Here is a 27397-nt window from a genome sequence, read left to right as displayed (position 1 = left end):
CACTCTTATATGGAGGGATAAATTATAAATGGGGTCTTTCTGAATAATTATTGTATCCACAATCAAATTATTTCAGTTGTTGGTACAATTCTATCCCTTCTGTGGAAAGCCTTGGCTAGTCAGTGTGTAACAAGTCTATGGCTATGCTGCATCATTCTGTTTGTTTCCTATTGAAAGCCAGGCCAAACCCCACTGAAATCCCAGTTTGAAAATTAGATGGAAATTGCTGTAATAGAGGTATGGCAGAAGGAAAGAAGCCCATTGGTTCTTATTAACCTTTTGAATTAACGGCCTGCCCAAGAGAACTCATTCCTAGAAGCAAAGAGCTCTTTTTCACATGGGGCAGGCATTACACACTGGGAATTAAACACACTATTTCATGCAGGATTCACTCTACTGAGTTTTCTGGAATTTTCCCATATAAATTATGACCCAGATTTTCCTGACTGAGGTTGTGAAATCAGACAGCTCCACAGGCAGATGTGCAAAGGCTTTTTGTATGTAAATTTGCCATAGTCTGTCTGCATAAATCGTGTTTTGAAGACTTGAGTTAGTGACAAACTCTAGATTTTAAAACATGTTTCTAAATGAAATACCTAAGGAAGTAAGTGTTCAAGAGAAATACCCAGTCACAGAAATTGCCCAGGCACCTTAGATTTGGCCCAAAGTCCCATTTTAGGCATTAGATTTATAGCATGTCTTGCAATTTTAAGCAATGGTCATATCTGTAGATTGGTCTAGAGAGAAGGGTATATCATAGAATCATAGAATCGTTAGGGTTGGAAAGGACCTTAAGATCATCTAGTTCCAACCCCCCTGCCGTGGGCAGGGACACCTTACCCTAAATCATATCACCCAAGGCCTCGTCCAACCTGGCCTTGAACACTGCCAGGGATGGAGCATTCACAACCTCCCAGGGCAACCCATTCCAGTGCCTCACCACTCTAACAGGGAAGAACTTCCTTCTTATATCCAACCTAAACTTCCCGTGTTTAAGTTTTAACCCGTTACCCCTTGTCCTGTCACTACAGTCCCTAATGAAGAGTCCCTCTCCAGCATCCCTATAGGCCCCCTTCAGATACTGGAAGGCTGCTATGAGGTCTCCACGCAGCCTTCTCTTCTCCAGGCTGAACAGCTCCAACTTCCTCAACCTGTCTTCATATGGGAGGTGCTCCAGTCCCCTGATCATCCTCGTGGCCCTTCTCTGGACTTGTTCCAACAGTTCCATGTCCTTTTTATGTTGAGGACACCAGAACTGCACACAATACTCCAGGTGAGGTCTCACAGGAGCAGAGTAGAGGGGCAGGATCACCTCCTTCGGCCTGCTGGTCACGCTCCTTTTGATGCAGCCCAGGATACGGTTGGCTTTCTGGGCTGCAAGCGCACACTGCAGGCTCATGCTCATTTTCTCATCGACCAGCACCGCCAAGTCCTTCTCCGCAGGGCTGCTCTGAATCTCTTCTCTGCCCAGCCTGTAGCTCTGCCTGGGATTGCTGGTATATACCCTTATAGAACCTGTTGTGACTCCTTTGATGTGCATCTCTGAAATAGGTGTCAGAGAATGTATCTCAAGTTACATCTCTTGAAGTTATTCTACTGAATCAGTAGCATTTGGGTCGTTTATAGAGTAACTTAACTAATACTAAGATGTTAAGAAATGTATAGAAATAGGATGAAGAATTGCATATGTTTGGGAAGTGTTGTAAAACAAACAAAAATAATCCTAAGAGTGTAAACTCCCACCCAAGTGGGAGGATCTTTTACTATTGCCTCTATTTATCCTTCTCCAAGCTGTGGCTGGGGTGTCTCCTCATGGTAGACCCTGGTTCAAACCTCTCCACGTCCTCTTCTGTGTGTAGCACCTGTGTGGTTGTGAAGCTGATAGATGTTGTTTCAGAAATGTCACCCCCCCAAAGTATTTTATTTGTACTGATGAGCTCTGCTTTCTAAAGTTGTTCTAAATTCAGGAATGGTTTCTGATAAGCTGAAACTGTATTTTTGACGTCACCCTTTTCCAAAAATTAAAAACAAGTCATTCATCTCTGCTAAATACCTTCCCAAACCCTAATAGATAATTTCTAGCACTGGAGTTCTTTGCTGTTTTAGATTTGAGAGGGAGTAATTCAGGTTCTGTGAACATTGTGTCCCTGAAAAGCTGCCCATTCTGCATTCTCCGTACAGACAGTCCATATTTGTCTCCTGCTTGTTCTTGCACCCAATTTGTCTGCTTCCCTTCTTCAGGGAGAAACTCCAGGTTGTGTGTGGTCTTTGGAAAGCTCTCTGAAATATTTATGAGTCTGAAAATGACTGGCAATCTCTGTTCTGAACAGTGCAAACTGGGGATATCAGGTTGGTAGGGAATAAGTGCTGCTTGTATTTAGTCTCTACACACACACATATATGTATGTATCTATTGTATGGGTACTTCTGGCCCATCTAGCTGGTAGTGAGAAATAATGTACCAGTATACAATCATTTCACAATTACTTGCCCCAGCTGCAGTAACACATGCTGCAGTATACTGTGAACCATACAACTCCTAAATAAAAGCGATGGCAATGTACAATTGGAGAAATAAAGGAAGATACTGCTTCTGCCTTTCAGTAAGCCTCGCTGTACTATGTGAATAGTGACATTTATTTCTGTAATAATTGCAGCCTGATTAAGACCTAAGAGTACATCTACATTTTAGACACCAAAGGCTTTAGCACCTTAGAAATTTGAGACTTTGCCAGCTGTGAAGAGAAGAATATTCACCCTCCTACCCCCAAGTCTGCCTTTGCCCACCGAGAAAAACTGATATTGTCAGCAAGTGTGAAGGATGGGACAACACTGAATCTGAGTCTTGGCTGCTCTTTTTTTCTCTTGGAGGCACTTTTCTTCAGAGTTTTAAGGGGAAAATGGCATCTGAACACTGATGCAAATACACTTTACCAAAGGACTGTTCACTGCATGTGAAATAGTTTCACAGTGTAGAACCTGTTTGTTGAAGTGCTTTCAGAAGTTGCCACGTCCTCTGAGAGCTCGCAGGTAGTGAGCCTCTTTGAGTGCTAGGTTTGAGAAACAGGGACAATGACAGCCTGGTTTTAAAACCTGCTTTTCCAATCCATGGTGATAGGCTGGGCTGCTGTCAGAAATCAGGGAAGACTTACAAACTGATTTCTGAAGCAACTATATGATAATTTGTAGGTTGCATTTTCTGTCTCTCAAATTTGGAATGAGGTAGCCTGATTTACTCCTGCACTATGTGAGACACCACATTAACTTGAGCTAGTCCTGGTGGCTCTTTCCATAGGAATTCAATGGCCTGCAGCCTCCTGCCATGGTGATCTCAGTGTTCTTCAAAGCTGGGAAAATAAGGATGTGGCTGATAAAGGCAGATATGACCATGTTCCTCCTCTCACTTCAGGCTGAAGAGAACATCACAGCCAACTGCTGTGACCAACATAGGAAGCAATGGCAGTTGACAGCTCACGTATTCATTGTCAAAATGTGGTTGTGGACTCCTGTGGGTTTGTTATTACACCGTCGACTTAAGTGCTCTTGGGTTTTGCTCTCTTTGCTGTTTGGGACGATGGTAGGCTCACAGCACAGAACCAGATGATCTTTGAATTGTGTCATTCTATTCTCTAACAATGCAATAAGATGATTTTATGTTCTCTAACAATGCAATAAGATGATTTAATAGTATAACTAAGGCATCAAAACCCAGACTGTGGGCATCAGGACTTTACTTTCTCTGTGTAATGCACTGTAGAGGATGGTTGTCTGGGTACAATGCTCTGCTGATGTTTATAGCTTGGTGGGTAGGCCAATCCAAGTGGGTGGAAGCTGCCAGGCTAGAAAGCCTGTCTCTTTGTGAAGCACAGCATAGCTTTGGTCTGCAGCTATCTGTGTGCCTTGTCAGGGCAGGCCTGAGTGCTCTGCTCCCTATTCTTCTTTCTACCTGCACAGACAAAACTGCTTAAAATTCTCTCCCCTGAAATGAACAGAATTCTGTCTGTCCAAATTGCTTTTTAGTTCAGAAATGTGTCTTCTGTGGTTTGTGGTTAATTCAGAGGTCTAGCAGTCAGAGAATACATGTTTCTTCATGTTGCACATCAGCCTGTATCAACAGAATCGTAGAATAGTTAGGGTTGGAAAGGACCTTAAGAACATCAAGTTCCAAACCCCTGTCATGGGCAGGGACATCTCACACTAAACAGTCTCACCCAAGGCTTCGTCCAGCCTGGCCTTGAACACTGCCAGGGTTGGAGCATTCACAACCTCCCTGAGCAACCCATTCCAGTGCCTCACCACCCCTACAGTAAAGAACTTCCTCCTTATATCCAATCTAAACTTCCCCTGTTTAAGTTTTAATCCATTACCCCTTGTCCTGTCACTACAGTCCCTAATGAAGAGTCCCTCCCCAGCATCCCTATAGGCCCCCTTCAGATATTGGAAGGCTGCTATGAGGTCTCCACGCAGCCTTCTCTTCTCCAGGCTGAACAGCCCCAACTTCCTCAGCCTATCCTCATACGGGAGATGCTCCAGTCCCCTGATCATCCTTGTGGCTCTCCTCTGAACTTGTTCCAACAGTTCCATGTCCTTTTTATGTTGAGGACACCAGAACTGTACTCAATACTCCAGGTGAGGTCTCACAGGAGCAGAGTAGAGGGGCAGGATCACCTCCTTCAACCTGCTGGTCACACTGCTTTTGATGCAGCCCAGGATACGGTTGGCTTTCTGGGCTGCAAGTGCACACTGAAGCTGGCTCATGTTCATTTTCTCATCGACCAACACCCCCAAGTCCTTCTCCGCAGGGCTGCTCTGAATCTCTTCTCTGCCCAACCTGTAGCTGTGCCTGGGATTGCTCCGACCCAGGTGTAGGACCTTGCACTTGGCATGGTTAAACTTCATGAGGTTGGCATCAGCCCACCTCACAAGCGTGTCAAGGTCCCTCTGGATGGCATTCCTTCCCTCCAGTGATTCAACCAAACTGCACATCTTGGTGTCACTGGCAAACTTGCTGAGGGTGCACTCAATCCCACTGTCCATGTCACCAACAAAGATGTTGAACAAGACTGGTCCCAACACTGATCCCTGAGGGACACCACTCGTTACTGGTCTCCAGCTGGACATTGAGCCATTGACCAGAACTCTTTGTGTGGCCATCCAGCCAGTTCTTTATCCACCGAGTGGTCCATCCATCAAATTGATGTCTCTCCAATTTAGAGACAAGGATGTCATGCAGGACACTGCAATGAAATTATAGTGAGCAAGATTCAGCTAAGGAAAGTGTGGTATCATCAAGTTCCCAGACCTGCAGGGAGTACAGCAGAGCCTGGCTGCAGTGTCTCCGCTCTACTTCATCCTCCATTGCTCCTCTAGGATAGCAGGTTGTATTGCCTACAGACCCGTGGTGGAATAGACGCTGTGCATGCCAACTGTCCTGAAAGTGGCAACTTTATTTCACCCTAAAAGGGTTTCTGTAATGCTACAACTTCTGTTAGGCCCCAGTTGTCTCTAATTCCTGCTCCCCCTGTAATTTTCCCACACTTGTGTTTTAGGTATTAGCAGATTTATGGGGTGTTTATCAGAGCAGAAGAGGCTGGTAGCAATTTGGAAAACGTTAAGAAGTTTTGTATAACCCAGAATCAGTGCAAATAATATGCTATATAATTATAAAACATTCATATCAATCTTCCTTTGGCGAAGAGGTCTTTATGCCACTGTGTAAACATCAGAATTATTTAAGCACAGTGATTTCACTATTCCTGTATAATATTTTTTTCTTCATTTTTTCTCTAAAACTCCCTTTAGCAGAATCTGGTTTTGGAATAATTTTCCAAGGTCAAATCAGCATATGATTTTAACCTTCCCAAAATCTTTGTGAGGATTCAGAAGCAGAGTTCAGAGCGTGTGACATATTGAGGCAAATGGCACGTGCAGTTAGATAATTTAAAATTAATAAATAGAAAGCTATTCAGAAAGGACTGTAAAAATGATGAAGGGATTGTAGGAACTGATTTATGAGGCAAGACCAGAAGTGAGATATGTGCAGCTTGGTTGAAGGGATAGAATGAACAGAACTGTCTTCAGATATGTGCATGAACAGTCAGCTTTTTGTGAATTCAGGGCTGTGGACTAGACAAAGGAAGTGTTTTAGGGCTGCCAAGATAATGAGAGGCAGAACTAAGGAACAAAGTTGTTAAGTTTTCTGAAAAACTGGAAGGTAAATAGAAACAGATTTTAAAGGAGAAATGTATCTATATCTTCATCTTTGTTAGACCATGGGATTGATCAGTCTGTTGTGTCTCCAGATGATTTCACTTATTTCTGAGTTTGTGAAAGCACTGCAGGAGGACAAGAAGCTGTTTTTGATTGGAAGAATGGAGATGACTTAAAAAGAAAAAGATATATTTTCTCATCTTGAATATCAATGTTTTGTGGGAGAGCAGCATGTGCTCTGTGTACAGATCTTGTACTTGTGCATTCCTAATTTTTCCTTGAGATTTATTATACCCAAAGCTATGGATGCAGTGTAGATACAGTAGTCACACCTTTTCTTTGATTTAATAGAATGTCAAGGGAATTGCTTCAAAATGGCTGGTAGTTGTGTTAAATGATGGTTTTATTACACCATAGGGTTTCAGTACATCACTTGTCTTAATGAAAACTGATGCCCAACTAATTAAGATTGCACCTATCAGCTGTTAAAATTAGTTATTAGCATCATTCTTAGAGGACTAAGTAGAGTGGAAACTTGAAATATCTTTGTTTTGCCTTTCCATCTTCAATGGGTCTCTGATTCTTCACTCTTTAGTACTTAAGGGATCACAAACACCGTGACATAAGTACTTAGATTGCTTTTTCACAGGCTAAAGGATATAAAGTTCTGAGTCTGAAATGACAAGTAAATGAACTGTGTTGACTGTGGGCAGCTGCCAGGTACCCACCAAGCTGCTGTATCACCCTTTCCTCAACAAGCTGGGGGAGAACATGCAAGGAGGAGCTCATGGGTTAGGATAAGGACGTGGAGATCACTCACCAGTTAGCATTGTAGGCAGAGCAGACTCGAAGAAACTCATTTAATTTATTGCCAATCAAATCAGAGTAGGATGATGAGAAATACAGACAAATTGGAAAACCACCTTACCCCACCCCTCCCTTCTTCCAGGGCTCAACTTCACTCATGATTCTTCTACCTCCTGCCCTGGAGCAGTGCAGGGGGATGGGGGAATGGGGTTGTGGTTGGTTCATCACAGGCTTTATCTGCCACTCCTTCCTCCTCAGGGGGAGGACTCCTCACACTCTCCCCCCTGCTCCAATGTGTTTGCTCCATGTTGTCACGTATGCACTCCTTGGATTGTTATCTGAACATCTAGTCTCTTATGTACCTCTCTCTATCAGTTTAATTTTTTTTTTTTCCTAAACATTAAAGAAACTTCTCTTTTTCTGTTAGCATTGTTATTCTGAACCAGTTTTGACATGCTCCCTCTCCTTTCCATCAAGGGGCACACACTGAGAATGAGGATAAAGACAGTGGCTTCTCTCTTCACTTCTCTTTACACCAGTACTAAAAGTGCTGTTACTCCTTTTGTGAGTGAAAAAGAGGTTTTCATGGTGTTTGTCTGTGCCTTCGTGGAGGCCATTCTTTGCTGCAGTGCAGAGATGCATCTGTGTTAGAGGTTGTGTTCTCTATTCCTATGCCTGCCTTACTGCTCAGTGTTTTCTAGGTGCTGGTGAGTTAACCGGGTGTCTGTTCACCCTGTTGCAAGTGGTGGTTGTCCAGTGGTAGACTAGCTGGGAATGGACATGTTTTGACAGATGTTATCCAGCAGTAGCAGTTAGACAACATAGTGGTCCAGGAAAGTAAAGGATACCGAGGATAGTGACATGTGAACAGACATATGATTATTGGAACTGTGTACCTCAATCCAGGAATTTGCTAAGGTAAGAAGTGTTTTGGTTTGGGTTTCATTTAACCTCTTGTCCAAGCTTCAAGGCACATGGAATAATCTGCAGCAGCCAGACTTCTTGGTCCCATCACTGCCTGCTGGCTCTCTCTGTTGTTTGCAGCTACAAATCAGTGTTCCCTGTTATATGCTGCTATAGACATGTTGATTTGCATTGGCGTGGGCTTTGTATGCTTGGAATATTTTTCAGTAACAGAAACGAGAAACGTGTTAAGAAAGCCCATCTCAGATATACTTCAGATCGGGTCTTTGTAATCGCAGGAGTTCTGTGTGGAGTAACTTTACTTCGACAGCCATCACCTTCTGTGATTTTAGAAGTCTGCAGCAATGAATGTATGTTTTCTTAAAGCAGTTTGTGTCCTGTCAGGCTGTGCTGTGGGAGTGACTTCATGCTGTGTATTACAGTGAGACTAGATTACATTGCTGTTAAGAACAGTGGCTTGAAATGTAGATGGAGGGAAGAGAAAGGATTGGAAACCATTGGAGATGAGGATTCTTTTGCACTGATTTTGGGTATTGACTTTATATCCACAGCTTGTCTGTTTCTACTGTTTTTATGTTTTTCATAGTTTACTTACTGTAGAATGACCAATGAAGTCAGGCTGTGTCCTGGGTTCAGCAGTAGCAGTCATGTTTTTACCTTTGTGGTAGCTGGTGCAGTGCTGTGTTTTGACTTCCAGCCTGAGAACAGTGTTGGTGAAGCCGATGTTTTCAGTTGTTGCTAAGTGGTGTTTACCCTGACCAAGGACTTTGTGAGGCTCATGCTCTGCCAGGGAGGAGAGGAAGCTGTGAGGAAGCAGAGATGGGGTGCCTGACCCGGGCTAGCCAGGGAGGTATTCCATACCACAGCACGTCATGGCCGGGGTGAGGGGTGACTGGGAGTTACCCGGAAGGACACGGGCTTCCAGGTGGAACTTGTTTTCTTGGCCGGTGGTATCGTATTCTCTTCCCTTGTTATTTTCTCTTATCATTGTTGTAGTTGATAGTAGTGGTGGTGATTTGTGTTGTACATTGGTTGCTGGACTGTTCTTGTCTCAACCCGTAGGAGTTGCACCCTTTCGATCCTCCTCCCGTTCCTCCGGGAGCGGGGAAGGGTTTAGCCCTGGTTCGGGGGGGGACAAACCTCGATTGTTGTCAGCTCGGCACCACTCACTGGGAGTGAGTGAACAAGTTACCTGACTGGGTTTAAACCACAACAGTTCTTTTTGGTGCCCAACGTGGGGCATGAGGGGTTGAGATAAGAACAGATCTGACTGGATTAATAGTCACTTGTCACAATGCTGATTTATTGGCTCTCAAGGTTGTTCCTCTTGATCTCACAGTTTCAGTATACCGTATCTTACGTCCATCCGGTATTTGCTGTATTAGAGTTTTTCAAGTGTGGGGCTTGGGCTAAGGTTTTTGTCCCATTGTACTTTATGGTAATGACTTGTAATACAATAGAATCATTGATCATGAAACTGATCTGGCTTATGTTCCCAGTGTGGTCACCACCTTTATACTTTGGGAGGTATATGATGGAGGTGCTTAGCAATTACACATCTTTTTTCTCCTTCTCAGGTGCTCAACCTGTGAAGGAGACATCCTTTTACTCTCCCAGTCGTCCCCCCAGACCATTTACATTTGAGAGTTTTGAAGTTTTTGAATGGCCTTTTAATGCTGTTGAGACTTGTTTGCTGATGGTGATGGGAATCACCATGCTAGCACGCATACAGAGTGTGTTTTGCCCACTACTGATTTCAAGAGTTAAGCCGAGTCAGGTTTGGGTCTTGTCTGGGGTCAAATAACGATGTAGAAGGACCGAGAGATTTTCCCTGAGGCTGGACAGCCATGAGTGGCAGGGTGTGTGGGATAGTATGGGCAAGTATCTAGGTCAGTGGGCCCCTCCAGTACTTTGGAATTTCACTACCGAACAACTGCAAAATCCAGAAGAATTAGTAAAACACTTAAATGAGGTGTGTGGTCATTCTGGCCATACCAGAGATGGACAAATCACGGCAACGTGCTGGGGCTTGGCCTATGCTTACAGGGCCTTGTTCAACACTATCCAGCACCTTCAAAAGGAAAAGAATGTCGGTGGATCTGAGGGCAAAGCAACAGTCACTACTCAAACTTTGGCTGCAATGAACAGCACAGCTACCCCAGCGGCAAGTACAGCAGCTGCTCAAACTTTGACTGCAACAGACAGCGCGGTTACCCCAGCTCCAAGCACAGCAACTGCACCACCCCCAGCAACAAGTACGGTTGCTACTCAAACCACAGTGATAATCACTGCAGCCAAACCAGAGGGCCAATTCGTACCAATATCGGTTGCCCCTGTACGCAAGAGAACAAGCAAAAAGGAGGCAAAAAGGGTGAAGCGAGATGAAGAAACAACGAATTCACCACCCGGTCCAGAATCTGGTCAGGAGTCATCATCACATGACGAAGAAGAAGAAGAAGAGGTAACTTCTCGATCTCGGACCTCAACCGAGCTGCGGAATATGCGAAAAGATTTTACCCGTCAACCAGGGGAGCACATCATCACCTGATTACTCCGATGCTGGGACAATGGGGCCGATGGTCACGAACTAGAAGGTACAGAAGCCAAGCAGCTGGGATCACTTGCTAGAGAAGGGGGAATTGACAAAGCAATTGCAAGAGAGAAAAAGTCCCTCAGCCTTTGGAGGAGGCTCTTGGCAGCTGTGAAAGAAAGGTTTCCGTACAAGGACGATGTTACGAGTCGTTCGGCCAAGTGGACTACTATAGACAAAGGCATCCAGTCTCTGAGGGAATTGGCCATCGTAGAGATGCTCTATCACATCAAGCCGAATAATGGGGATACACCTATAGATCCAGATGAAGTTGAATGTACACGACCCATGTGGCGAAAACTGACACGGAATGCGCCGTCATCATATGCCCATTCATTGGCAACAGTAACCTGGAATGACATAGTACCACTAACAGTGGATGAAATGGTTCATAAACTCCGAGAGTTCGAAGACAATCTCACCCCTTCCATCATCTCAGCTGTGAGAAAACTGTCCCAGGACCTCGAACAATTGAGGGATGATCTATCTGATTTATCCAGCTCCTCACGTGTACCAACACACGTCTCAGCTATTAACAAAAGGCGTCCTATTGTTCAAGAGAGGAGATACAGGAGGTATACGGCACGGGGTACCCTATGGTTTTACCTGCTGGATCACGGAGAAGACATGACAAAGTGGGATGGAAAACCTACTTCAGCATTGGAGGAATGGGTGAGTGAACTGAAGAGGGGAGCAAGGGCCAAGACTGATCGTCCCATGAGAGCTACGGCTTCAGTCTCTGGTGAGCAGTTTCCCAGATGGAATGGAAGAGCTGATTTTACTCCAGCTCCTGTGATAACGAAGAATAATCCCTTTCAGCGTGACTTAAGTGTCCAACGCTGTGACGACCATTAGAGGGGCCCTGCCTCCAGCCAGGTGGAGGTAGGGGACAATCGGATTTACTGGACTGTGTGGATCAGATGGCCTGGCACATCAGTCCCACAGAAGTATAAGGCTCTAGTAGATACCAGTGCACAGTGTACCCTGATGCCATCAAGCTGTCAAGGAGTGGAACCCATCTATATTTCTGGAGTGACAGGAGGATCCCAAGAGTTGACTGTGCTGGAGGCTGAAATCAGCCTGACTGGGAGGGAATGGCAAAAGCACCCTATTGTGACTGGTCCAGAGGCTCCATGCATCCTCGGCATAGACTACCTTGAGAGGGTACTTCAAAGACCCAAAAGGGTACCGGTGGGCTTTTGGTATTGCTGCTTTGGAGACAGAGGAAACCGAGCAGCTGTCCACCTTGCCTGGTCTCTCAGAAGATCCCTCTGCTGTGGGGTTGCTGAAAGTTGAAGAACAACAAGTGCCAATTGCGACCACAACAGTGCACCGGCGGCAATATCGCACCAACCGAGACTCCCTGATTCCCATCCATCAGCTGATCCGTAGACTGGAGAGTCAGGGGGTGATCAACAGGACCCGCTCGCCCTTTAATAGTCCCATATGGCCAGTGCGAAAGTCTAATGGAGAAAGGAGACTAACAATAGACTATCGTGGCCTGAATGAAGTCACACCACCATTGAGTGCTGCCGTACCGGACATGCTAGAACTTCAGTATGAACTAGAGTCAAAGGCAGCCAAGTGGTATGCCACGATTGATATTGCCAATGCATTTTTCTCAATTTCTTTGGCAGCAGAGTGCAGGCCACAGTTTGCTTTTACTTGGAGAGGTGTCCAGTTCACTTGGAACCGACTGCCCCAGAGGTGGAAACACAGCCCTACCATTTGCCATGGACTGATCCAGACTGCCCTGGAACAGGGGCAAGCTGCAGAACACCTGCAATACATTGATGACATTATTGTGTGGGGCGATACAGCGGAAGAAGTCTTTGAGAAAGGGAGGAAAATAATCCAAATCCTGCTGAAAGCCGGTTTTGCCATAAAACGGAGTAAGGTCAAGGGACCAGTACAGGAGATTCAATTTTTGGGAATAAAATGGCAAGATGGACGTAGACAGATCCCCACAGATGTGATCAACAAGATAACAGCAATGTCTCCACCAACTAATAAGAAAGAAACGCAAGCTTTCCTGGGTGCTGTGGGGCTCTGGAGAATGCACATCCCAAATTACAGTTCGATTGTAAGCCCTCTCTATCACGTGACCCGGAAGAAGAATGATTTTAAATGGGGCCCTGAGCAGCAACAAGCCTTTGAGCAAATTAAACGCGAGATAGTTCATGCAGTAGCCTTTGGACCGGTCCGGACGGGGCCAGATGTAAAAAATGTACTGTACACTGCAGCTGGGGAGAACGGTCCTACCTGGAGCCTCTGGCAGAAAGCTCCAGGGGAGACTCGAGGTCGACCCCTCGGCTTTTGGAGTCGGGGATACAAAGGATCTGAGGCCAGCTATACCCCAACTGAGAAAGAGATACTGGCAGCGTATGAAGGGGTTCGAGCTGCTTCGGAAGTGATTGGCACTGAAGCACAGCTCCTTCTGGCACCCCGGTTGCCCGTGCTGGGCTGGATGTTCAAAGGCAGGGTCTCCTCTACACATCATGCAACTGATGCTACATGGAGTAAATGGGCTGCACTAATTACACAACGAACTCGAATAGGAAATCCCAGTCGTCCAGGCATTCTAGAAGTCATCATGGACTGGCTAGAGGGCAAAGATTTCGGAATGTCACCAGAGGAGGAGGTGATGCGCGCTGAAGATGCCCCACCATATAATAAACTGTCAGAAAGTGAAAAGCAGTATGCCTTGTTTACTGATGGCTCTTGCCGTATTGTGGGAAAGCATCGGAGATGGAAGGCAGCTGTATGGAGTCCTGGACGACAAGTTGCAGAAACTGCTGAAGGAGAGGGTGAATCGAGTCAGTTTGCCGAGGTGAAAGCCATCCAGCTGGCCCTGGACATTGCTGAACGAGAAAAGTGGCCAGTACTTTACCTCTATACTGACTCATGGATGGTGGCAAATGCCCTGTGGGGGTGGTTGAAGCAATGGAAGCAGAGCAACTGGCAACGCAGAGGTAAACCCATCTGGGCTGCTGCACTGTGGAAAGATATTGCTGCCCGGGTGCAGAACCTGGTGGTGAAGGTACGTCATGTAGATGCCCATGTACCCAAGAGTCGGGCCACTGAGGAACACCAGAACAACCAACAAGTGGATAAAGCGGCTAAGATTGAAGTGGCTCAGATGGACTTAGATTGGCAACATAAAGGTGAATTATTTTGGCCTGGTGGGCCCATGACACTTCGGGCCATCAGGGCAGGGATGCAACATATAGATGGGCTCGTGATCGAGGGGTGGACTTAACAATGGACACTATTGCCCAGGTTATTCATGAGTGTGAAACATGTGCTGCAATTAAACAAGTCAAGCGGTTAAAGCCTCTTTGGTACGGAGGACGATGGTTGAAGTATAAATATGGGAAGGCCTGGCAGATTGACTATATCACACTGCCACCAACCCGCCAAGGCAAGCGCCATGTGCTTACCATGGTGGAAGCAACCACCGGGTGGCTGGAAACATACGCTGTGCCCCGTGCCACTGCCCGGAACACCATCCTGGGCCTTGAGAAACAGATTTTGTGGCGACATGGCACCCCAGAGAGAATTGAGTCAGACAATGGGACTCATTTCCGGAATAACCTTATAGATATTTGGGCCAAAAAGCATGGCATTGAGTGGGTATATCACATCCCCTACCATGCACCAGTCTCTGGGAAAATCGAACGGTACAATGGCCTGTTAAAAACTACACTGAGAGCAATGGGTAGGGGAACTTTCAAGCATTGGGATACACATTTACCAAAGGCCACCTGGTTGGTCAACACCAGAGGATCTGCCAACAGGGCCGGCCCAGCCCAGTCAGAACTTTTACATATTGTAGAGGGGGACAAAGTTCCCGTGGTGCATATGAAGAATTTGCTGGGGAAGACAGTCTGGGTTATTCCTGCTTCAGGTAAAGGCAAACCCACTCGTGGGATTGCTTTTGCTCAGGGACCTGGATATACTTGGTGGGTAATGCGGGAAGATGGGGAAGTCCGATGTATACCTCAAGGGGATTTGATTTTAGGGGAAAACAGCCAGTGAACTCAATTGTATGCTGTTGCCTGCTGTGTAATGCTTTTATAGCCCATCAACTAGATGTCTCCAGGTCACCAGCGACTGGCCCTGACTTCCCTCCAGCCATCATCCCAACAGAGAATGAACTTTGAACATCATGGACCGAATGGACTTGGCAGCATTATAGGGATTGGTCCATGCACTAAGAAAATGATCTTTTTTTCTTGGTCTGTATGTATATGGATGTATATATGTGGGAGAGCGATGGTGTATTGAAAATGTGGGATCTGAGCACGACGTGAATGGTATGGAATAAGGGGTGGATAATGTCCTGGGTTCAGCAGCAGCAGTCATGTTTTTTCCTTTGTGATAGCTGGTGCAGTGCTGTGTTTTGACTTCCAGCCTGGGAACAATGTTGGTGAAGCCGATGTTTTCAGTTGTTGCTAAGTGATGTTTACCCTGACCAAGGACTTTGTGAGGCTCATGCTCTGCCAGGGAAGAGGGGAAGCTGTGAGGAAGCAGAGACGGGGCACCTGACTTGGGCTAGCCAGGGAGGTATTCCATACCACAGCACGTCATGGCCGGGGTGAGGGGTGACTGGGAGTTGCCCATAAGGACACGGGCTTCTGGGTGAACTCGTTTCTTGGCCGGTGGTATCGTATTCTCTTCCCTTGTTATTTTCTCTTATCATTGTTGTAGTTGATAGTAGCGGTGGTGATTTGTGTTGTACATTGGTTGCTGGACTGTTCTTGTCTCAACCCGTAGGAGTTGCACTCTTTCGATCCTCCTCCCCGTTCCTCCGGGAGCGGGGAAGGGGAGCGCCCCGGTGGGGGGGGGGACGGACCTCGATTGTTGTCAGCTCGGCACCACTCACTGGGAGTGAGTGAACAAGTTACCTGACTGGGTTTAAACCACGACAGCTGGAATTCTGCTTCTTGATAGAGATGGTGAAAATGCATTTTAGATATCTACAGAAGTCTCCATCCAAAGCTCACATTGTTTTCATAATGGTTCTCTCCAGGGACAAAACCCAGGCAGCTTTCATCAACAGCAATCTAAAAGTTACTATTTTATTTAAAACAACACTTGATCTAGCTTAAAAAATTGAGACAGAGTGAAACCAGTAGTGCTGGTTCAACTCTCCTTTTCTTTCTCCTTCAGTTCAGTAGATCTTTATTGATTCATCTCCCTCTGCCGTGTGCAAATACATTGGATGCTTACATATACACACACTGTTCAGTAGATTGGTTCAAAGCTCATTGCACTCAGAGTGTCTTTCTCTGAATTTGCACAAGGATTTCTTTAACCAGATGTATGCTTCTGCCACTACGCAGCCCTGCTCTGAAATATGCGTGATGCTGCTGGCAATAGAAGAGTGATTTACTGTCATGAATAACAACATAATGCTGCCTCTGTTCCTGTTGGTGTGCTTCTGAAGAGTCTGAGAATGCTTGTTTGCAGTAAGGTTCTTGGCAGGAGGGCATGTGCCCATTCAAGATCTGCTATTAAAACATCAATCACACAACAGACAGCTCACAGTGAGCTTTCATGACCAGGGAGGGCTGAGTCAGTATTACTCTGCTCTCTCCTTTCTTTGTGCTCTGACCACTGGCCTTGGTGGTACTCGAGGGAATGCGTGTAAATGAATTCCTTAGTAGCTGATACTGATAATGGGAATGTGAGTAAAGACAGCATTGATAGTCTTTATGATGATGATAGTGGATGTAGTAATTTGTATGCAATTAGTAATTAAAATGAAATAGTAAGGACCTGAGTGTTGCAATTTATTTATTTATGTATTTATTTAACTGCAGCTACACTTTGACTGTTTTATCAAAGGGGAAACCATTAAATTACCAGTTTGATTACATAGCCAAAAGCAAACCGATTAAAATAGATTTTCATCTATTAGATTATCTCTTAGATATCTATAGATTTTCATCTATATTTCATCAAGTGTTAGGGGCGCAGGTAAAGAATATTTTTATGACTACCTGTTGGATTGCCTCCCTGCCCCCTTTTACTGTTCCTCTTCTTTAACTCATTTTATTCCTAAGGAATGCTGGATTGTTGCAGTCTCCAAACCAGAAATGCCTCTTTCAGTAACTTGTGCTATAAATCACATCTGATTACCATATTTGCTGGGATGAGAAATGCGTCCGCGTCCTGCAGTCTTCTATTATGTCAATTAAAGTTGTGTCGATAGGGAAAAACTATTTACAGTATCTAAAATGAGGCAGTTTTCTTATGCTGATGTTCGCTTTATTTATTTCTACATTTTAGATTAAATTTAAAAAGGCACAGACAATAAGGCTAGATTTTGTGGCAGGGATGTGGAACAAAGAAAGGTGTTCAGCATGGCTTAGAGGGATGCTAGGAAAGGAACTGTTTTGCAGTATTCTATAATTTTCTTACTTGAATAAGATGTTTGTCTCTAAACCTCTGTGGAACCCGATTAACAGGGAATAATCTGGACCCATGAAGACAAAATCGGTAAATCCTCTATCATGAGAAACCACCTGGTTTGGCTTGAGTGGCTTTGGAGAGGCATAGCTGCCAACTTTGCAATGGTGAGGAGTCTGTCCCTTTAAGTCCAGTGCTTCCATGTGGGTTTTTCAGCAGAGTTAGATAGAGGAACAGAATTTGATACAAATAGATGAATAATGAATGGTTGAAAAGATGTTAAGAGAGAACATTTAGGAAAATGCAAATATCGTTGTGAAGGCCATAAATAGAGAGGATGAGGGGACAGTGAGTGTTTACCAGCGTGGGACAAGATTTTTCCATTATCTCTGTGCTGCTTTGCACTGCACAAATGGTCCTTGAGAGAACAAATTAGTTGAGTGTGAAAATGGTGGAGTATTAATTTTGTATGATTTCCTGCTACTAACATATCACCTGTCTCACTTATTATAACAGTATATATTACAAGTCATTATAAAATACAAGAAAAGTAGTTTTCCTGGAACTGTTTTTTTTATTTTATTTTTATTTTTATGATATGGTAAAGACACCACTCCCTAAAAAAAAACAACCAAACCTACAGTTTTTATCAGCACTTAATTTTTCAGATACACAACGTCCTTCAAAATGCCACAACAAAAGGTAGCCATGGGCACAGGGATTCCAGATCGGTTCTATGGGCAGCCTTCTACAATTTATCATTTGAAGATAGCATCTGTGTGTATTTGAAAGAGTAAGCCAGTCAATAGTGCAAGACATAGATAGAAGGAGACAAACTGGGTAAGAGTCTCAGGTATAAAAAATGGAGCAGTGAAGCAGAAATTGTGGATGCTGGTCTAAGACAAGCATTCATGAAACCAGGTATTTAATGTTATGTCTCTCAGTATCATGGCATGAAGAAAGAGTTGCTCATTTTGATGCAGTAATCCATTGCTCACCCTTAGCCATTAGTAAAACCAGATAGAAGGGACTGAAAAGGTAAGATATTAGCTGAATGAAAATAGATATAGTTATTTCAATGTATTATATTGTTTGGCTAATGTAGGTGAATCGAAGATTTGAGGAAAGTAATGCTCTCCTCACCTCTTCCCTTTCCCTCCCCTCTTCCCCATGCTGGTGTTTCTGAGATCTAGAAATCCAGTGGTATCTCTAAAGAATGTTTAGAAAGATAAATAACAATAAATAAGGAAGTGAATCTCTTACAGAAACCTGACATTCCTTTCTCAACAGCAGTAGTTATTTCATCAGTGCTTACTGAGATCCAGAGGAGTTTCTTTCACAAGTGAAATCAAAGCCAAAGCAAACAGGGCTCTGGGAACACATTTATGTAATCACTAAACTAGAGGCAATCTTTCCAGGGAACAGAGCTATTTTTGTAAGAATGAGGTGACTATATTGCTTTGTTTTCTAATGGGCTGTAATATATTTGGTAGCAGTAGTAACATAACCTTGTATTTGTTGTAGACTTATGTAACGGTAACATTACAGCCAAGCATCAAGCAGTTAGATTTAGAATATATTGTCATGCCTTAAGAGCCTTTGAAGAAGAAAAATGGGTGAAAGTGGTGCTAAATACCGAGGGAGAGCAGTCCAGTTAGATTTTACGGTGTAAAACTCTTACTACTCTGTCCCTGTAGTAACTTGTTGAGGTTTCTGCCATGGGTTCTAGCAGGGGAAAGTGATTAATTCCTTCTGTGTCCCAGATAGGCAAATTGTATTGCCCTGATGAGCACTGTTTATGTAAGGGAATAGAGTTTACAGATATTCCCATTTGCATGGATTCATTGGAGGAGTGTGGTGCAGACCAGTCCCTTATCATCATACCCCAGGTATGGAGGCAGGGAGTAACTGTGTCTGTCACCAGTGTCAAACTGGTGATTCCAGACTTGAAAGCTCACAGTGCCCAGAGCTGTGCTGCAACAGTGCAACTCCCAGTTTAGAGCTTGGCTTATCAAATCTTCTTTGGTGGCAAGAATTTGTCCCGCAGATGGTTTGTGATGAACCTCGTTATTTCACCACCTTCTCCTCAACAGCTAGACTTCCAGTCTGTGTCCTGCTTTAGGGAAGGATATATATGATGTCTAGGGAGGAATGTCCTCATTGTCTCACGGGCTGTTGCCTGCTGCAGGGTGGGAAGAGTCAGTGGGTGTTCATATTGTGTGTGCTGTTTCCTCTCTGATGAACTGCCAAAGATGATACTCTCTTACTGACTGGTGAGTGTGAGCTGAGATGTCACTCCACCCCCCTCAGCGGTGCTCAGTGCCGTGCTGAACAGTGCCGACTCGTCCTATCCCACCTCCTTTCGAGGGTGCTACTTCTCCGAGGGGAGGGTGGCTGCTGCTTCCACCTTCTCCTAGCAGCCTCTGGGTGGACTGATATGGTGGGGCTGAGGAGGAGAGAAGCACGAGGCCTGTGGCATGCACAGCCACCATTTTGTGTGGCATAAGGGAGCGCGGTGAGGAGTCACCTGTGGAAGCGGCTGCCGTGTCAGCATGCTTGAAATGTGTTCAAGCCCCTGTAGAAAAGCTGCCAGAAACTCAAAAGTGCCTTTTCAGTTCTTGAAGGTTGGACTTGATGATCTTAAAGGTCTTTTGCAACCTGGTTGATTCTATGGTTTGATGATTCCTATACTGCAGTTAAGCAATATTGTTTTTATTGGGAGACATGCTGCTGTAGCCATGCAGGCATTTATTACGTTTGCAAGGGTGAACCTTGGGCACCCTAGCATTGTCCTTATCAAATTTTTCATTTACTCCAGAATTTAGAGTAGAGCTTTAAGAAAACTTCTGAGAAAGGTAGAATGTACATATATGATTATTTCCTAACTTTGAATAAGTATGGGTGATGGAAGAAAGAATTGATCATGTGAACTGAGCATACCACCTCTAAGAAATAATAAAAAAGAACAGCAAAGAGGTTTTGCGGTGTTTTTGAGTCAAAACTAATATGAAAGAACAAGCTGACGCCAACATGGGACTTAGAACTACATGGGCTTATTTCTAATTTCAAATTTTTATGAAGAGATTTTGAAATGCATTGTATTTGAATTGCAGTCTTTTTCTGAGTTTATCTTCTATCTTTCTCTGAATTTGTCTCTCACCTGTTGCAGTGTCCTTGGCAACATTGTCAAGAATATTGCTCTGACTGTAGCTAAAGATAGCCCAGATCCCTGCTGGTTCATTCCCTAGTCCTGTTCTTGAGGGATAAACATTTGTTCTGTAACCCGTGAAGTCCCCTGTGTACTCCCAAGCCAAGAGTGGACAACTTCTCCTGCTGGGATTTGCATGTGAGTGTGTGTGTTGAAATGTTTGTTTGTTTGTTTGTTTGTTTAACCTGATAGTGATGAAGGTGTCATCCCTAGAGGGACAGTTAAATTGACAGAAAGTAGATTTGGAATGTTAAATTGACAGAAAGTAGATTTGGAATGTTGATACTCTTGTCCTGATCCTAAAGTAGGTATCTCAAGGTAAAGCACTTTTACGCTGTGCCCAGAGGAAAAGGCTGCACTGTTTTAATGGTGCTCTAAAAGTCAAAGTGATTGTACACCCTGATGTTATTATATTGATAGTATTTTATTTCTGATGGATTCCCAGGTGATGCTACACCAGCCCTAATTTATGAAGGCGTTTTTGGCTACTTAGTTACTTAATGATGTCAGGGTAATGTTTCTCAGCCTTGTTGAAAGGGGAATGTTCCTTTGGCTTTACCTGCTTTTGGTTTGGATTGTTTCCCTGCCTCCACAAGGGCAGCAGCTCCGTCCATCCAAGTCAGAGGAATGGTGAGGGTCACCTGTGGTTATACTGCTGCCCTGTGTGGAGGAGATGAATTGCTATCAAGGAGTCCAAGCTTGTGAGCAGTTTTAAGCCTGGCCTAAACATCCGCAGCCCGTAATTAGTCTTTTCTTACTCAGGAAACTGCTGGAAGCTGAGCTGCTGCCAGCTCACAGATAACTGCTCACTCCTGCTGTCCTATGCTTCGTGGCTCCTTGAGGGCTGTATTGCACAGTTTGAGGAACCAGCCGTATACTAAAGGTAAAAACGAGGTCTGGGGGATGTTCGAGGAGAAAGAGGACAGGCAGTGGAAGGGTTAAAACAAAACAGGTAAGCAGAGCTGAAGTCAAATGAGCCTGGCAATGGAAAGGAGGTAAGGGCAGGAGAGGACAGAATCAGGGAGCATTTGGAATACAAACCAGAAATAACAATGAACAAGGTTACTATTAAGTCAGTGGTGTGAAAAATCCATGTGTTCCTTGTTGGGGGAGCATAAGGTGACTGAAAGTTTAGGACCTCTTTTATGTTCCAGTACTGTTGTGCTACACTGTCTTGGAAACTTTGTCTATATGATTTCATCAGCTTGGGAATATATTTTAAGATTCGATATTATTTAAATAACAGCCCAGATTGATTCTGCATTATTAAACCCCAAAATATTTAGACCAGGGTTTAATACAGGTCACATTAAGGCATAGTATTAACTTGAATAAAGGAGGGGAGGTGAATTTACCCTCCGTTAATAATGGTTTCTAGGTGGGAGTCATGAATTAGACATCAGAGCTTTCTGCAATGCTGTCCTTCTTCTCTCCCCTCCATCTTTGATTTTCCATCCTTGCTTCTTTACAGAGGGCTTGAAAATTAGGATCAAGTTTGGAGAAACATGCTCCCAAACAGACAGCAAGTAGTTGGGAGATAGTTGCAAATGGACTAATTGATTCTGATACTTAGCAGACTTACACACACACCTGTTGGTGCTCTGGAACGCTTCATAGTCATTTTGTTTTGATTGGAATATTATTGTCTTCCAGTATTTAAACTCTGAAGCCCAAAACAGCAGGTGGTGATAGTGCTCTTGTCCACATGGGTTATTATTAAATGCATGCAAACAGGGGTCTGCAATTGCAGAGATAGAGTGTGCTTTGCTTCAAGATTGTTCACTTGTGGTTATTACAGGGCTAACAGTTTGAAAACCAGTAGGTGCCTTTGACCTGAATGGACAATACTCCCATTGTCATTAACAGGAATCGTGCCCTCTTTATGGCAGAGATGAGTTTGCTTTGCTAAGACTCATGGGAGGAGACAAACAGTAAAAAGAGGCCCCAGTTGTGATTTGGTATCTAATTGTCATGTTTCAATGTTATAAATATTTAGCAGTAGGATTCCAAGTTGGGCATGAGAAGAGTCAAATGGTTTGTAAAGTACATTTGCACCTGAAAACCTCTTTCACTGGCCATGGGTTGAATGCTACTTGTACTGTGTTTCCATCCCGTCTTGTTTTGCCTGGTTGGTTGGTATGAGATGATAAGTAGCTGCTGTGTGGCGAAAGGCATGGCAGGTGCTAAGCAGGTAGCTGCACTGAGATACTTTCGTTTCCACTGGCACAAATAATAAAATATAATTCATGTGTATGTATTCTGTTAACTATTAAGGAAACACTTGACCCAGAAGAGCAGCTCTCGCTCACCAAACCAACCCACCCTGTAATATTATGGTCCTTACTGGAAAGCTGAAGCCCAAATGTCTTTGTTGTTGCAAAGAGGTAGCCAGTGGAGATGGCAGCTGGTGAGATGTGAATGATCATTATGCTGTGTCAAGTCTTATTTTAGAGACTATAAGTAAACTTTTGGAAAAGAAAAACAAACTACTTCACCAGTCTAGAGAGATACATAAATCATATATTTTTATCACCTCAGAAGACCACTAGAAGATGAGCTCTAATATTTCAAATGCGACAAGCAATCTATACACATGAATCACAATTTGAGTTCCATTACAGCTGAGCTGATCTATACCACTGGGTGCTTTGTGGATTTTACTCTAACAGTATTAAATAAAAACCCCAAGCATTTTGTGATGAATACCTAACCTTTTACAGGAATGTGCAGAGATGTGGTCCAGAACAACAGTTTTAGCATTGCCCTTTAGGCTTTAATAAGAAAATACTATTGCCAGTTTTGACCTCTCAGTATTATTCTCTGTAAGGGAAATGTGTGTATTAGTAGGAGGCTGATACTGCAAAGGTAAAGAAAAGAAGAAATACTGAAAGGATTTATGGAAGATGGCCAAAGACGGATTGCAGAAAGAGTTAAGTAGATGAGCCAAGTTTGAAGAGAGGGATCTTTTGTTCCTGCTGCTGCCTTTGTTAGACCCAGCATTTTCCTCCTGGACTCAAGGATTTCTGCAGCAACCCAGTGTCAGTTGTTCTCAGTCCTCTTTAGTGCAGCCATTACCTGAAGTCCTTTTGAGTCCCCTTTTGAGAAATACTCCAACAGCAATATTTTCATAGAGGTTGTGGATTTTCTTTGTATCACTGGTGTTCTCCTATTTTGTGTTACAGTAATGTGGGCTTTGCTTGCAATGAACCAAAGTTTAAATCCCTTCACCTTTGAGACTTTTAATCCTTTCTCTTTGCTTTGGGGGAAGAAAGAGAAGCGTTGTCCAGTGCACTCAGTGAGGCAGCTGGAGATAGAGGGTAGCCCGTAAGGTTAATTTTCAGGTAGATTGGTTGCTGTTTTGACATTCTTGCTTTCTTTTCATACATCTTTTTGTTCCTTTCCCTTTCATGCTTGGAAATTATCAGATATGCAAGAACAAAACTCTTCAAAGTTATGCTCCAAAAACCTATTATAAAGAGGCTGCAAACAGAACAGTGTGAACACACATCAATACCTGAGTGTTTCCCAAGTGGCTCTAGCACTCTGTGGTGTGATAACAAGACATGTGGGAGGATTTTTCTTGGCTTTTATCTTCCATATATTGGTGCTCCTGACTTTTTAAAATTCGTTTTGTCAGGTGGCACTGCAGCAGAAACAACAGCAATGTGGGAACGAGGTAGTTCAAGGATTTTGCTGTGGTATATCAAGTCTTTTGCCTCCAGGCCATCATTTCTAATTCAGCCCAAGTTGGCAGCAGTCAGCAATCACTGCCAACTGACAGCTGTTTGGTGGCCAACACACAGTGATTTAGCTAGTAGTTCCTACCAGACAGATGTCTGTAGTATAGCAAGTGTGAGTGTAGCTGGGATGTGTTTCATTTTCAGAGACTGGAAAATGTGGGTGTACCTCAACTGCAGCTATTTCTGTTTAGGAAGGTTAAACAGGACACCTAAATTTAGGCAACAAAGAGCTCAGCATGTGCACAGTGATCCCTCCACTATGGAGGTTAACCCTCCTATTCTGGGGTTAAATCCTGATGTTATGGTACTCACCCCTTATAGCACCTCTATTGTATCTCCATAAGTACTAGGTGGTGGGAGGAAAAAGAGAGACTGTAGCTTGGTCTCTGTAGATGGTTGTGCAGAGGGATGTGGGAGGAGACCACACTGTGTGGTGACCAACTCTACTGGTTGAGGGAGTTCTTCAGCTGTGTTGTCAGTTAATACCTTACTTAAGTGTGAGCAATGAATAACAAGGAAAAGGTAATAGAGGAGGAAAAACGAGTCTGATTCATTTTTCTTTGTGTGAACATATGGAACACTAGAATTAATCTTTTGAAAACCATGAATTACTTCATGTAAAATCTGTGCTACTAAGCAGAAAATCTATCCTGCTGAGAAAACAAATCAAGAGAATTCTTCAGTATAATATCTGGTTTTGTGGGGAAAGAAGGGGGGAAGATTTTACAGTTTACAGTATCATCGAGCTTTGGGATATTTAAACAGGCAAATCAATGATGGGTTTGATTCACTATTGTGACAACAGTTTTGAATTTTGGAATTGCAACAGCAGTAGAGATCCTCAAGCAAACAGAGATATGGGGTCAACATTATACTGCTCCATAGTCATCTTTTTGTTCCATTGGCATGATTTAAAGCAGGTTAAAACGGGCTGTCCCTGATCCCACTTACGCCACAGGAGTTCCTGTGTTGCAGGGAAAGAGCATTGACCTAGCAGTTGAGTGAGTCTGGGGGACTGGGACACTCACCCATCAACTCAGCAGTTGAATCTGCTGCATTGCTGTGACAGACATTGCCATGTCCTATCTGTCCCTCACTGCAGCTGCCGCCTGCTGTGCAGAGGCACTGCGCCTTCATGTTTTGGGTTACCAGTAAGGCAGGTAGGATTGTCAGTGCTGCAGACCTGTGATGCTATTTTATGTGTTTGGAAACTCTGCATCAGTTTTTGTCTTGTAGCATTGTCACAGAAAAAAACCCAAATGTATGCGTTAATTTTTCGGAGTTAAAAAATATAAAGGATTTCATGAAGAACAGCAGAAGGAACCCATTGCTATGAGACAGGAATTTTAGGTCTATTTTAAGGAATACTTCTGTACTAAATTTGCCTCCTTCTTTATTCATGGAAACCTGGAATGGTTTGGACTGGAAGAGACCTTAAAGCTGATCTAGTTCCAAGCCCCTGCCATGCGCAGGGGCACCTTCCACTATAGACCAGGTTGCTCCAAGCCCCAGCCAATCACAGAATCACAGAATAGTTAGGGTTGGAAAGGACCTTAAGATCATCTAGTTCCAACCCCTCTGCCATGGGCAGGGACACCTCACACTAAACCATGTTGCCCAAGGCTCTGTCCAACCTGGCCTTGAACACTGCCAGAAATGGAGCATTCACCACTTCTCTGGGCAACCCAGTGCCTCACCACCCTTACAGTAAAGAGCTTCTTCCTTATATCTAACCTATCCCATGTGTAAGTTTTAACCCATTGCCACTTGTCCTGTCACTGCAGTTCCTGATTAAGAGTAGGCCCCAGTGTTGGAGTTAAACCAAATTGCCTTTGGATTTGTGAATGGAATTTATTTTCTTTTATTCTAATATTGTGTCATGTTGTTATATTTTTCTAAGCCTGACTGTAACTTACCTCGGTGGTTCTTCCTTACAGATATCGATGAGTGCGCTGCCAAGATGCATTATTGTCATGCCAACACCGTGTGTGTTAACTTGCCTGGATCCTATCGCTGTGACTGTGCCATGGGATATGTCCGTGTGGATGATTTCTCCTGTACAGGTGAGCTGTTGAGCATACAGCAATAAAAGCATTACACTGTGTTGTGTGTATACTTTGCCTTTGAATTGGTCCCTGTGCCATACCAAATGTCACATACGAGCTGGCTCTGTACTGGTGTACAATTTAGGCACAAATGAGGCAGGTAGATGTGCTGGGAGGTACCTTTCCTGTGTACAACCCTTTCGGGATGGTGGCTCAAGAAGCCCTGTGGTGTACACACTGAGGGTTTTTGTAGATCAGGACATGCTCTCTTCATGTCTGGAGCACCTCCCATATGAAGTCAGGCTTAGAAATTTGGGGCTGTTCAGCCTGGAGAAGAGAAGCCACGTGAAGACCTCATAGCAGCTTCTAGTGTCTGAAGGGAGCCTACAAGGATGCTGGAGAGGGACTCTTCATCAGGGACTGTAGTGATAGGGTGATGGGTTCAAACTTAAACAGGGAAAGTTTAGGTTAGAAGTGCTTCCCTGTGAGGGTGATGAGGCCCTGGCACAGGTTGCCCAGAGAAGTTGGGGCTGCCCCATCCCTGTCAGTGTTCAGGGCCTGCTTGGATGAGGCTTGGAGCAACCTGGTCTAGTAGAAGGTGTCCCTGCCCGTGGCAGGGGGTTGGAACTGAATGAGCTTTAAGGTTCCTTCCCCCCAAACCAGTCTGGGATTCTGTAATTTTCTATCCCATGGTTGGCTGGTGTGTGAGGTGCAAAGGCTGAGATGAGATCATACATGTAGGGAGAAGAAATTTTATTTCCTGTGGTTTGAAACATGAGAAATTATCTGGGAGGAGAAGCTTTCTGGACAGAGCTGAGACAAGTTTGCAAAAGCAAAACTGAAAACGTATAAAGTCCTCCAAACTATTTGTTATTAAGTAGTTTGGAAATGGTTGTTATTAGTGGTGAGAAGTAATGTCTGCCGGACTGACACATGTTATTTAGAAAAGAGAACAATTGCGAAAGCATTAGACGTTAAATCCAGTCATGTTAATACATGTCAGCAAAATGAGCTCTAAAACTCCTTAAGTGGGAAGTAGATTGGTCTAATTCCTGACAGAGGTTTTTAAGGGACCTTCTCTGCAATCTCTGGGCAGAATGCGAGGAGCTGCTGAAACACTGGGCCCAGCTGTACATCACTGGATAACACCTGTCAATCTCGGAGCTCCAGAAGGGCTGATCTTGGGCTTATTTTGATGGTGCACCTGTGTGGCAAAGAAGGAAAATATCAGGCAGATGTATTGAAATGGAAATAAGTCAGCTTGACATGAAATCATGTTTAGAATTGGGTTGTGTGGGCTTTCTCAAGTGTAAAGATGGCAACAGGAGTATTCAATAGGAGAATGATTTCCAGCCTGGAATAATTATGTTGTCATTCACATGTTATCCCTAGGGAAGGTCATGGGAAATGTTAACTTTGATGATGACAGCATGTCTTGTAGCTAAGATTATGGAGTTCA

General features: G+C 44.1%; 1 protein-coding gene across 3 annotated transcripts in view; it reads left to right on the top strand.

The window, feature by feature from the left end:
* Positions 1 to 27397, top strand: part of NELL1 (neural EGFL like 1) — a 294641-nt gene that overhangs the window by 116697 nt on the left and 150547 nt on the right. For all 3 annotated transcript variants that reach the window (XM_057414377.1, XM_057414376.1, XM_057414375.1), the window contains exon 13: positions 25831 to 25956. In XM_057414377.1, the coding sequence (XP_057270360.1) occupies positions 25831 to 25956 (126 nt within the window). The remainder of the gene's footprint in view (positions 1 to 25830; positions 25957 to 27397) is intronic.

This window comes from Pezoporus wallicus, unplaced genomic scaffold, assembly GCF_028554395.1.
Source record: "Pezoporus wallicus isolate ANWC-B61680 ecotype Strahan unplaced genomic scaffold, APGP_CSIRO_Pwel_v1 contig_5967, whole genome shotgun sequence".
Classification (NCBI taxonomy): Eukaryota; Metazoa; Chordata; class Aves; order Psittaciformes; family Psittacidae; genus Pezoporus; species Pezoporus wallicus.
This window is presented reverse-complemented; position numbering and strand designations above follow the sequence as displayed.